Source organism: Halichoerus grypus, chromosome 1 (assembly GCF_964656455.1).
Source record: "Halichoerus grypus chromosome 1, mHalGry1.hap1.1, whole genome shotgun sequence".
NCBI lineage: Eukaryota > Metazoa > Chordata > Mammalia > Carnivora > Phocidae > Halichoerus > Halichoerus grypus.
The window spans coordinates 153,710,191-153,723,444 of NC_135712.1; the positions used below are offsets into that span (position 1 = coordinate 153,710,191).

The 13,254-nt window shown below is 41.7% G+C and overlaps 1 protein-coding gene across 11 annotated transcripts in view; it reads right to left on the bottom strand.

Moving 5' to 3' along the window:
* Positions 1-13,254, bottom strand: part of ANO10 (anoctamin 10) — a 222,053-nt gene that overhangs the window by 51,114 nt on the left and 157,685 nt on the right. For 9 of the 11 annotated variants that reach the window (XM_078074107.1, XM_078074108.1, XM_078074096.1 and 6 more), the window contains one exon: positions 842-958. The exons of 1 other annotated variant lie outside the window; for it this stretch is intronic. In XM_078074107.1, the coding sequence (XP_077930233.1) occupies positions 842-958 (117 nt within the window). Of the gene's footprint in view, positions 1-841; positions 959-13,254 lie in introns of those variants that run through there. One more of the 11 variants, XR_013448554.1, reaches the window with a different exon arrangement.

Sequence of the window (13,254 nt, forward strand, 5' to 3'; positions counted from 1 at the left end):
CACATTCTGCTCCAGTGTGGGGCCTCCCATCTCGTGCACTATCCTGGAGCCCTTGCTTCTATCAGAGGGTCAGCTTGGTGGGGGGTGGGGAGGGGTCCTCCTTGCAATTATTTTCCTCTCAGCTCCCCAAACATCAAAGGAAATATTCCTGTACAAGGTGGTTTTGAAGCCTAATGGACTGTGAGGGTCAGAACCCGGTCCTGGACCCACAGCTTGTCCCCTCAGATGATAATTGCCTTACTAATTTTCTCACTGGTTTAATTCTTATCTATCTCTCACGAGACAGAACTAGCTCTGGGCATGGAGGAGTCTTTGTCTTCCTGCTCACACTCTGCTACAAGTAGAAAGTCAAAATGAAGACCTCCAGCATTGCCTCTAGTATAATGTGGAAATCCCTGGAAAGAAGTTTCTACTTTCATGGCATTTTTGCTGCTTTTGCCCACACTTTCTCATTCTCCCTCATTCTCTGCAAGATATTATGCAAGATTCTATTTGCTCACTTCTCCTTGCTTAATGTTTCTGTAGAAGGCAGGCTTAGAAACCGTGGGGGCTGCTCCAGGATGATTCTTGGAAATCCTGGTCTTCTTCTTCTGCTGACTGTTAGCTCTACTCTTTAACATTGCTCAAATATTTTTGTTTTGCTTAGTTTAGTTTTTTCAGTCTATTCGTTGCTCATATTATTAGGATTTTGGTTTTGTTATGCCATCCTAAACTGACTCTTCTGTATTTATTTACACTAGTAACTTCAAGGCTGAAGAAAATACTCAGAGTGAGTTCTCTAAATTATGGCCCCTGGAATTTGCTAAAGACATAACACGATTTTCAGGACAGTTGCTCTTACCTGCCGCTTGAGTGCCTCCAAAGACTCAAACTCCAATCTGGCCAGTTTCATCTGGATATGCTGTGGTTTATCAGGTATGGCAAATGCAAGTATAAACTTTAAAGCCAGGAGTGCATGCTAAAAACAAGAAAGAGTACATGTTGATGTGCCACATTAGGCCACATGTGCAATGAGACAAAACGGAACCTAAGCAATCTGTGATTCTTTTCGTTAGTCTTGGGTAATTTCTAATGACTAGCCTGTCATGTATCAGAGAACAACCAGGCCCAAGAGTTCTATTTAACCCACCCCACTGTGGCCCACTCTGTAACAATTGTCTTATTTGCTTTATTCTTCTAAAATTAGTTTATTTCCTTAAATTGATACCATACATTATTTTCAGTGTTTTATAGAAAAATGAAATTTATTCTGAAAAATCTTTCACAAAATGTTTTTTTTTCCTGTGTCTATTTTCCCAGTGTATATATTAGCACACAACCCTGGCAGACTCACTCTTTTTTCTTTTTCTTTTTTTTATACACACACACAGAGAGTGCACAAGTTGGGGGGAGGGACAGAGCAAGAGGGAGAAGCTGACTCCCTGCCGAGCAGGGAGCCTGGACGTAGGGCTCGATTCCAGGACCCTGGGATCATGCCCCAAGCTGAAGGCAGACGCTTAACCAACTGAGCCACCCAGGTGCCCTAGACTCACTCTATTCTTTGCCCAATAACATCTTCCCTGTGCTATGCTTCAGGCTGAGTTATGTGAAACATACAGCGCCTTAAACACCAGGTGCCTTGAATCCTCTGCACCCCTATAAGTATCTGATACAGTTTCTTTTTTTTTTTTTTTTTTAAGATTTTGTTTATTTATTTGACAGAGAGAGACATAGTGAGAGAGGGAACACAGGCAGGGGGAGTGTGAGAGGGAGAAGCAGGTTTCCTGGTGAGCAGGGAGCCCGATGCGGGGCTCGATCCCAGGACTCTGGGATCATGACCTGAGCCGAAGGCAGTCGCTTAACAACTGAGCCACCCAGGCGCCCCGTATCTGGTACAGTTTCTTTCAAGAAATGATAATCAATAAATATTGATGAATTGATTGGTTGTAATGTACTACCTTATGCTGCTAATTCCATATACTGTAGGGCAGGTACACAGAAATGTAGAGTGTATCCATTATAACAAGGGAAGCTTAGAACCCTTCTACACCAAAATTATACAAAGTTTTTCTATACCATAATGATATGAGGTTTATAATTATGCTTTTTTCTCTGCAGAACAGAATAAGCCAACAGGATTGTTTCCATTGGTAAGCCTGTTCTTCAGATGCATGGCCTCAACCTACTGATGCTTCTGCAATTCTAGCATCATCTTGTGATCCAGGATTAACACCCACGGAAGTCTGAACAGTGAAAAGAATATAGTTGCCTCTTTGATAACAGCATGAATTACTAAACATTAAAAGCTGTGAAATGATTTTTAAAGGTAAGAAATGATTAAAAGGCATTTTGAAAATCAGCAAAGGAAATGGAACAGCCTCTAAGAAATGTTGCACTGAATTACTGACAGAAAAAGAGGACAGCTTAAAAAAATTAAACAAGCCCCTGACTGTGATATTTTCAAAAGGAGGATGAAGGACGAATACCATGTGGATATCTCCTAGGAGAGGCATGAAATAATGAAGGAAATCAGCATCATGCCAGAACAAGCAGTAATTCAATCCAGAGACCTGGAAATGGGCAGAGCCCCAGGGCAGGCCAAGCCCTCCTGGTATTAACAAGAGATGTGGAGTGGGCCAGGGCCAGGCAGTCTTCCCCGAAGTGTGACTGCTGGGACCAAAGAGGACACCTGCAAGGTACTGATTAAGTATCTACAGTGTGAAAACTAGTAGATAACACAGCACGGATCAGGTGACATCATCTGTTGTAAGTCTGAAGTAATTGAATTAAATTAACAGGAACCTGGATAAAATCTACAAAGAACAAATAAATAATTCAAAAAAGGTATACTGTGTCATCATTTCATTCCATTGGAGTACTGACACATAATTTTATATAAGACTTAACCTCTTCAGTAGAAATACTAGACAAGAAATAAACAAATGAGCAGATGAAAAGAAGTCTTCCAAGTTTTCCAGAAATGGGGTGTCCTCAAACTGCCAGAACCCCACCATGAGCCAGTCACTGGCCTCTTTCCATCTCTCCTAACAAATCTGTACCCATTTTCTCTTCTTTGGAGTCTTGGAGGGAACCAGTGAGAAAAAAGACCCTGCCAAGGTCTTCCCTTGGAAACAAGGTGCCTGTAAGATGTGTCAAATCTCCTTTGGGAACCAGGACTGGTTACCGGGCAACTGAGCAACTCTGCCACAGACCTCAGTGCTCATAGATGCCATACAAAATGTCCATAACCCTCATGAATTAAAAATGTTGGCATTTATTAGACAATATCAGTTAACACAGGAAGTCATTTTAACATGGTTAAAACACATAGCAGTGAGTTTTTATGAGTAGCTCTATAGCTTGCTTTCCTAAAATTATTTTATGCTAAATGCTTTTAAAGGCCCACATGTAGAAAGATCAATTTCTTTTGAACTATATAGGTTCCTAACAGACCTGCTTATTCTCAGCTTTTAACTTCCCACTGAACACCTCCAGGGTTATGCTCCTTGAAGAGTTCCACGCTAAGCACACAGCTGAATACTCCTTAGCTGGAGGAAAAAGCCAGAGGGAAGTAGTGCTGTGTCCATCCCCTCACGTTTATTAGTGACTAGTGTGCTAGACATGGGTCATGTGTTGGAGGATTCTACAGTGAAAGAGATGATGTCCCCGGCACATGGTCTAGAGGAGGAGATGAGTAATTATGGGCCATCCCCAAATGCCATGCATGAGTGGTCCTGCCCAGTATACCTGGGACAAGGAGCCTACAGATTGGCAGTTACCCCAGTTTTTAGCAGTTTGGAGAGGGCTTCCTGAGCAGAGACATACGGGATGAGGAGTTGGCTAGGAAAGGGGAGGAGTGTTCCCAGAGAGAGAACAAACACACAAAGGGATGGTGGGGTTGAGGAGAGAGGGGCCATGGAGGCACCCAGGAACTGGATGACACAGGAGCTGAGTGAGGTGTGAGGAGGCACTGAGGGTGCCAACACGGGGACGACGGGCTCAGATGTCTCCATTCACGGCACGGAGAGTGGACAGGAGTGGAGCCTGCAGAAGTGCAGGCAGGTCATCGAGGTGAGCTGGTGTGTGCAAGAGCAATGGGATGGAGCCTCCAGGAATGAACGGAGGGTTCACCAGCAGAGGACCAGACAGGCCTCCACAGCTCCTCCATGACGTGCGGGATGAGGAGCAGGCTGGAGGGAGAGGGTCTGCGTGGTCTATGGACTTTAGGGGTCTGTGGGATATCTGAGTAGAGATGCTCAGCCTGCAGTGGGGGAGAGGGGTCTCATGTTCACGACAGGGCTGGAGGCAAACATCTGGGAGTTGCTGGGGCATGTGCATACGTGGCACATAATGTCATGGGAATGGGTGAGATCTGCAGGGACGCACAGTGAGGGAGAAAAGATGAGACGAGACAAGAAGTCAGCACAGGATGGAATTGGAGGAATGTACTAGGTGTGATGAGCAGAGGGAGAGGTCTGAAAAGTAGCTACAGAAGCAGCACGTGGGTAGGCAGAAATCGGGGAGGTTCTGGGTTTACAGAAGCAAAGGGGAGAGAAAGAAGCCAGTCAAGGTGGGCACTGGAAGGTCAAATACATGGACGCTGGGGAGCAACCTTTGGCTTTAACCACTGGGAGGCCTCTGGTGACTCTGGTGGGAGTGGAGGTCACGGAAGCAAGACCAAGGTGGGCCGAGAAGGGCCGGGGAAGCAAGGCTGGAGGAAGGAGGGCCACCAACAGGGTTCAGAAAGTCTGGAGGAAGGGAGAGTAAGAGATGAGGAGGTAGCTGGAGGAAGAGCTGGGCTAGCCAGGTTTTCGGTTTTAAAGGTATAAGTCTTGAACGCTAAAATGCTTTGGGAGAAGGAACTGAGAGAATGGTAAAAGGTGAAGGCCCTGGAAGGAAAAGTCTAAGGCACAGACCAGGCCACCATGCAAGGCAGGGGCTTAGCCATACAGGAGGTCTGATATTGTCACACTAAGGAGGGAGGGCTGACCCGGGGAAACAAAGGCATTGGGGGCACTAATTTTAAAGAAGAGAAGAATTTTAAAAGAAATTTATTGTTCAGAATTGGCAATTCATACTTAAAATGAAGAAGGACAGGTGATAATCCCATAGTGTTCTCATTTTTCTTTTACAGACCTAATCTTAAATCATCACTAAGTACTCTTTCCTCAAAACAGATCCTCATAATCTTTGACAGAAAAAAAAAAGTGCCTTAAAGAGCAAAACAAAAAATGTCAACTTTATTAACTAGATTAGAAGAAAATATATCAACATCTTGGCAATGGTTGGCAATACGGGCAATCTTTTTATCTTTAGTCTCTAACAAACATGCATTACTTTTTTTTCCTTTCCCACATTTTATTTTTTTTTAAGTTTTCACTTTAATTCCAGTGTAGTATTAGTTTCAAGAGTACAATATAGTGATTCATCACTTCCATACATCACCCAGTGCTCATCACAAGTGCCTCCTTAATCCCCATTACTTGTTTCACCCATCCCCCCACCCACCTCCCCTCTGGTAACTATCAGTTTGTTCTCTATAGTTAAAGAGTCTGTTTCTCGGTTTGTCTTTCCTTTTTTCCCCCTTTGCTCATTTGTTTTGTTTCTTAAATTCCACATATGAGTGAGATCATATGTTATTTGCCTTTCTCTGACTTATTTTGCTTAGCATAATACTCTTTAGCTTCATCCATGTTGTTGCTAATGGCAAGACTTCATTCTCTTTTATGGCTGAATAATGTTCCATTGTATATATACCACATCTTCTCATCCATTCATCAATCGATGGACACTTGGGCTGCTTCCATATCTTGGCTATTGTAAATAATGCTGCTATAAACATAGGGGTGCATGTTGTGTGTTACTTTTATAAGGGAAAAAAACCCCACTTGAGCAAAAAAGAATGCATGGGTTCCTCACAGCCGAGGAAGGTCACTGAGAAGACATGACCACTAGTGGACCCGTGAGCTGGACCTACGTGACTGGAGGCTGCTCATTTTCTCCCCTGTCCTTGGAATGTGGGGAGGGGCTTGCCTTTCCTGCTTCCAGAAGCTGCTACAAGGACATCGCTTTGAGATGGTGAGGTGGTGTTGAGAACACCTGCACGGTATAGTTGACTAAACCCAGTGAAGGCCTCTGTTTATAAAAGTTTATAAAAACTTTTAAGATGTGGCGGGCAGGTGCAGGGATCCACTCTTCTCGCTGCCGCCCAAGACGAGCCTCATAGGTAAGTTCCCTTTGCTATTAAAACTGCCACCTACCCACCTGGAGGGGCCAGCCTCTTTCTTCCAGCTCTCCCTGCCCTCCGCACTCAGGGGCCAGCTCGGATTTCACCCAGGAAGCTCCCGGGAGGGTTGTGAACCAACACTCATTTAAAGGAATTACATACGCCAAAGCTCCTAACACCACCTCGCTGTAACTGCCATATGCCCAGAAGACAGACCCAAACCAGATAACTTGCAGCCCAGGGAGTCTGGCTTCTAATCCGGGGTCCAAGAATACAAGAAGCTGGTGAAGGCTGTCACTTTGCCTTCATTCCTTCTGCAAATATGTAGGAGAGCACTTACAAACAGAGCCAGACTGCCTAGATGGTGGCCTTCTTCCCACTTCTTCCTTCCCTCCTCAAATCTTCTGGCACACTGATCCATCCCCTCACCCCACCCAACTTTGCAGCACTCCGGAAGTTCCACCAATTACAGGCTTATTTGGTTTAACATACTCTTGGGAGGGTGAAGGAGCACTGCATTCACAGGTAACACAGGTCAATTAATTTAATTAGCTGGGGCTAGCAAACTCTGTCCTCCACCCACCCCCAATACTCTCGAGTGTTCAGAAGTTGGGGGAGATGTCACAGCAGCTTCAGCAGTGGGGTATTGGCTTTGAGGAAGAGGAGTAAAGAGAAGGAGAAAGGAACCAACACTGTCTCAATGCTCAGGAAAGGATAAATTAGACATCCAGGCTCCACCGCCTTCTCTTTAATGCTTTCTTGTACCCAGGATCCAGAGTTCAAGTTGATGAATTAAGTAAGCTTTGTGGGCTAGCCTGGAAACCTAAATAACAGTTATAGCACTGTGTTTCAAAAAAATCAATTTTTAAAATGTTGTTTAATTGGCCAGAGCAACTTCTTTCAAGACATGTCTCCAAAGGCAAGGGAAACAAAAGCAAAAATGAACTTTTGGGACTTCAACAAGATAAAAACCTTCTGCACAGCAAAGGAAACAGTCAACAAAACTAAGAGGCAACTCACGGAATGGGAGAAGATTATTTGCAAATGACACTACAAAGAGCTGGTATCCAAGATCTATAAAGAACTTCTCAAACTCAACACCCAAAAAACAAATAATCAAGTCAAAAAATGGGCAGAAGACATAAACAGACACTTCTCCAAAGAAGACATACAAATGGCTAACAGACACATGAAAAAATGTTCATCATTAGCCATCAGGGAAATTCAAATCAAAACCACATTGAGATACCACCTTACACCAGTTAGAATGGCAAAAATTGACGAGGCAAGAAACAACAAATGTTGGAGAGGTTGTGGAGAAAGGGGAATCCTCTTACACTGTTGGTGGGAATGCAAGCTGGTACAGCCACTTTGGAAAACAGTGTGGAGGTGCCTCAAAAATTTAAAAATAGAGCTACCCTATGACCCAGCAAATGCACTACTGGGTCCTTACCCCAAAGACACAGATGTAGTGAAAAGAAGGGCCACATGAAACTCAATGCTCATAGCAGCAATGTCCACAACAGCCAAACTGTGGAAAGAGCTGAGATGCCCTTCAACAGACAAATGGATAAAGAAGATGTGATCCATATATACAATGGAATATTACTCAGCCATCAGAAAGGATGAATACCCAATTTTTGCATCAACATGGATGGGACTGGAGGAGATTATGCTAAGTGAAATAAGTCAAGCAGAGAAAGTCAATTATCATATGGTTTCACTTATTTGTGGAACATAAGGAATAGCATGGAGGACATTAGGAGAAGGAAGGGAAAAATGAAGGGGGGGAAATCAGAGGGGGAGACGAACCATGAGAGACTATGGACTCTGAGAAACAAACTGAGGGTTCCAGAGAGGAGGGGAGTGGGGGGATGGGTTAGCCCAGTGATGGGTATTAAGGAGGGCATGTACTGCATGGAGCACTGGGTGTTATACGCAAACAATGAATCATGAAACACAACATCAAAAACTAATGATGTACTGTATGGTGACTAATATAACATAATAAAAATAAATAAATAAAATGTTGTTTATATATTCCCTACAGCAAATCTGTTTCAATGCTAGGAACTGCTTTATGCTAACTGAACTGAGAAAAAAAATTGCAAAAAGCATTTTAGCTATTTCTACTTGTTTTCATAAATAAAAGCAAACCTAAGACAAAATGTGAATTTATTCAGATTTGAAGAAAAACATATTCAAAAATGAATACTTGGGTTGGCTTTTCATAGTCTGTCTTTGAAAACAGAAGACATTTTATGGGCTATGATTGTGATTCCTCCTTCACTGACAATCTTCTTTTAAAGTAAAACTCACAAAATTTTATCCTAAACAAAGCAAAGAAGAAAAGGAACAGTGGGGGGTGGGGTGGGGAGATGGACAGAATTTTAAAAGTAATAAATACAAAGAAGTTGGCTCCCTATAACAGTATGCTTCAAGTAATGATTACAGGGTGTCTTAGTTATAGGAAAGAAGAAAAGGACAAGACCAGAGAAAATCAGCATCCAGAGCTAAGTGTTTTCCAGAACCACAGTACCGCCTACCCTGCCACCAGTACCACTCACCTCTGGTCACCACAGGGGGTCCAACTCTTGGGGGTCTGGTGGCAGGTGCATAGAGCGTGAGCAGAACCTTTTTATTTTACCAAAGCTAGAAACTATGACACAATCGACAGCAGCAGCTGTGTTTATGGCAGCATGTCCCCAACCCTGTCTCTTATGAAATACAAAATGCAAATTAGAGATGAGTTCTTAGAATTCTGAAAAGCTAATTTGATCTCTCCAGTGGAATGTTGGCCACGCTACCTCCTTCCATTCAGAGCCCAGCCACCACTGAATAAAAGAAACTCCAAAAAAGCATCCTCTGCTGATTACCAAATTACATGCCAAATGCCAATTAATAAGAAATGATTAATGGATCCAAGATTGAAAAAAAATTATGGAATTAGGCTCTTAGGAAAAAAAACCTGAGGAAAACAGAAATACAGCATACAAAAATCTAAGGGTTCCAGCAAAAACAGTTCTAAGAGGGAAGTTCATAGCAATATAGGCCTGCCCCAAGAAACAAGAGAAATTCAAATTAACCATTTAACTTTAAAACCTAAAGGAACTAGAAAAAAAAAAAAAAGAATAAAGCCCAAAGTTGGTAGAAGAAAGGAAATAATAAAGATCGGAGTGGAAATAAATGAAATAGAGACTAAAAATAGAAAAGATCAATGAAACTAAGAGCAGATTCCTTGAAAAGATAAACGATATTAACACATCTTTAGCTAGACTCATCAAGAAAAAAAGAGAGGGCTCAAATAAATAAAATCAGAAATGGAATAGAAGTTACTGATAACACAGAAATACAAAGGACCATAACAGACTACTAGGAACAATGACAGGCCAACAAACTGGACAGCCTAGAAGAAATGGATAAATTCCTAGAAACATAAAATCTTCCAGACTGAATCATGAAGAAACAGAAAATCAGAATAGACTATTAATAGGAAGTTGAATCAGTAATCAAATAGCTCCCAACAAATGAAAGTCCAGGATCAAATGGCTTTACTAGTGAATTCTACCAAACATTCAAATAAGATTTAATACCTATCCCTCTCAAACTCTTCCAAAACATTGAAGAATATGGAAAGCTTTCCTCATTCTGTAAGGCCAGCATTACTTTGCTCCCAAAACCAGACAAGGACATCACACACAAAAAAGAAAATACAGGCTGGGTGATAAAAATAGATGTAAACTCCCCCACCAACAAAATACTAGCAAACTGAATTTAAGACACATTAAAAAGATCATACACCATGATCAAGTGGGATTTATTCCAGGGATGAAAGGATGATTCAACAACTGCAAATCAATCAGCACTACATTAACAAAATGAGTGATAAAATCATATGATCATCTCAATAGATGCAGTAAAAGCATTTGACAAAATTCAACATCCGTTTACGATAAAAACACTCAACAAATTAGATATAAAGAATATGTACCTCAACATAATAAAGACCATATATAGGGGCGCCTGGGTGGCTGAGTCAGTTAAGCGTCTGCCTTTGGCTCAGGTCATGATCCCAGGATCCTGGGATCCAGCCCTGCATCGGGCTCCGTGCTCAGCAGGGAGCCTGCTTCTCCCTTTCCTTCTGCCTGCCTGCCTGCCTAATTGTGATCTCTCTCTCTGTGTCAAATAAATAAATAAAATCTTTAAAAAAAATAATAAAGACCATATATGACAAGCCCACAGCTGACATCATACTCAATGGTGAAAAGCTGAAAACCTTTCCTCTAAGATCAGGAACAAAAACAAGAATGAACACTATTCCCAATTTTATTCAACACAGTACTGGAAGTCCTAGGAAGCAATTAGTCAAGAAAAAGAAATAAAAGGCATATAAATTGGAAAGGAAGAAGTAAAACTGTCACTATTTGCAGATGACATGATGTTATATACAGAAAACCCTAAAGATGCCACCAAAAAACCTGCCAGAATAAATGGATTCCGTAAATTTGCAGATAAAAAATTAATATATAAAAATCTGTTCCACTTCTGTACTCTAATAAGTTACCAGAAAGAGAAATCAAGAAAACAATCCCATTTATAACTGCATCAAAAAGAATAAAATACCTAGGGGCGCCTGGGTGGCTCAGTCGTTAAGCGTCTGCCTTCGGCCCTGGTCATGATCCCAGGGTCCTGGGATCGAGCCCCGCATCGGGCTCCCTGCTCAGCGGGAAGCCTGCTTCTCCCTCTCCCACTCCTCCTGCTTGTGTTCCCTCTCTCGCTGTCTCTCTATCTGTCAGATAAATAAATAAAATCTTAAAAAAAAAAAAAAAAAAAAAAAAAAAAAAAAAAAAAAAAGAATAAAATACCTAGGTATAAATTTGGCCAAAGAGGTGAAAGACTTATACTATGAAAACCATAAGACATTGATAAAATAAACTGAAGAAGACAGAAATAAATGAAAAGATATTCTGCACTCATGGACTGGAAGAATTAGTATTAAAATGTCCATACTACCCAAAGCAATCTACAGATTCAATGCAATCCGTATCAAAATTCCAGTGACATCTTTTTCACAGAACCAGAATAATTCTAAAATTTGTATGGAACCACGAAAGACCTCAAATAGCTAAAACAATTCTGAGAAAGATCAAAACTGGACGTCCCACACTCCCTGATTTCAAACTGCAGTACAAAGTTATAGCACTCAAACAGTATAGTATTGACATAAATGAAAGAGAATCGAGAGCCCAGAAATAAACACATGTGTATATGGTCAATTAATTTATGACAAAGGAAGCAAAAATATACAACAGGGAAAAGAACTCTTAGAAGTCTGCTGTGGTGAGAGATGTCCCTGCCTGAAAGGTGCTCAGGTGGTGAAGCAGGGTGGAATCCTAGGTGGGACAGTGTGGTTTCAGGACCCTCAGGGTCACAGGAAGACCTGGGGTGCCTGAATGTGGCAGAGCTTCCAGGTTTCGGAGCGGGGAAGCCAGCTGCAAACAGCGAGGCCAGGAGTGGGCTTGCAGGTCTGGGTTGCCATAAACCATGAACCTCAGCACAGTCAGGCAACTGCTCTCCAAGCAGGGGCCTAGGGAGCAGCAGAACCGCAGCAAGACCCCCTCCTTCCACCCCAGGGAAGAGCAGTGGGGGAGCACGCCATAGAAGTCTAGGGGTTTGGAAACTCAAAACGGGGTCCTGTGCCTGAGATAGATATGCTTCGTCACAGGTTAGGTGAGCATGGAGTGCACACAGAGACCAGGGAGATAGGAGTGATTTGACTGCTTTTCCCTGAGGGCACACTGAGGAGTGGGGTCTGAGCTCTTGGCTTGGGGGCCAGAGATTAGAAGACCACCATTTTCATTCTCATCCTCTAAAGCCGCATGGAAAGCCTTCAGGGAACAAAAGCCACACAGAGCAGACCAGAGCAGATTACTTAGCCTGGCCCCTGGCAAGGGTGGGGCAGTTCTGCCTGGGGCAAATACATTTGAGAATCAGTGCAACAGGCCCCTCCCCAAGAAGATCATCAAGAACATCCAGCCAAGACGAAGTTTACCGATCTTAGAGAACTGTAAAACTCCAGCACTAGGGGAAAATAGTATATAGAATTAATGTTTTTTCCCCCGATTTGTTAGTCTTTCAATTTTTATCTTTTTCTCTTTCATTTTTAACCAATTTCTTATTTTATCAATTCTTTTTTTAAATCTTTAATTTTCATTTTTACATTTACATTCTATTCTTTCACTGTATTTATTTTTGTATATATATAAATTTTTCTTTCTTTGCAATTTTGAGATGTAATTTCTTCTAACAAACCGACCAAAATACATTCAGGATATAATGTATTGCTCTGTTCTTTTCACCTGTCTGTTTATATTCCTTCTTTTTTTTTTTGTCTTTTAATTTTCATTTTTACAGTTACATTCTATCCTTTCATTGTATTTAATTTTATTTTTATACATAAGTTTTTCTTTTTTTAAATTTTGGGATCTAATTTTCTAACAAACATACCAAAATACACACAGGATCCAGTGTATTGCTCTATTCTGTTCACCTATCTGATTACATTCTCTTTTTATTTTCAGTTTTATGTATTTATTTATTTATTTTTGGTTTTAGGTCTCTTGATTTGTTTAGTGTATATTTCTCTGGGTTGTTCTCGTTGTTGTCATTTTAGTATTTTGTTCTCTCATTCATCTATTCTTCTCTGGAAAGAATGAACAGATGGAAAAACTCACCCCCAAAAAGAGAACAAGAGGCAGTACTGACTGCCAGGGACCTAATCAGTATGGACATAAGTAAGATGTCAGAACTAGAGTTCAGAATAACAAAGATAAAGATACTAGCTGGGCTTGAAAAAAGCATAGAAGACACTAGAGAATCCCTTTCTGGAGAAAAAAAGAACTAAAATCTAATGATGTCGAAATCAAAGAGGCTATTAATGAGATACAATTAAAAATGGAGGCTCTGGGGCGCCTGGGTGGCTCAGTTGGTTAAGCGACTGCCTTCAGCTCAGGTCATGATCCTGGAGTCCCTGGATCAAGTCCCGCATC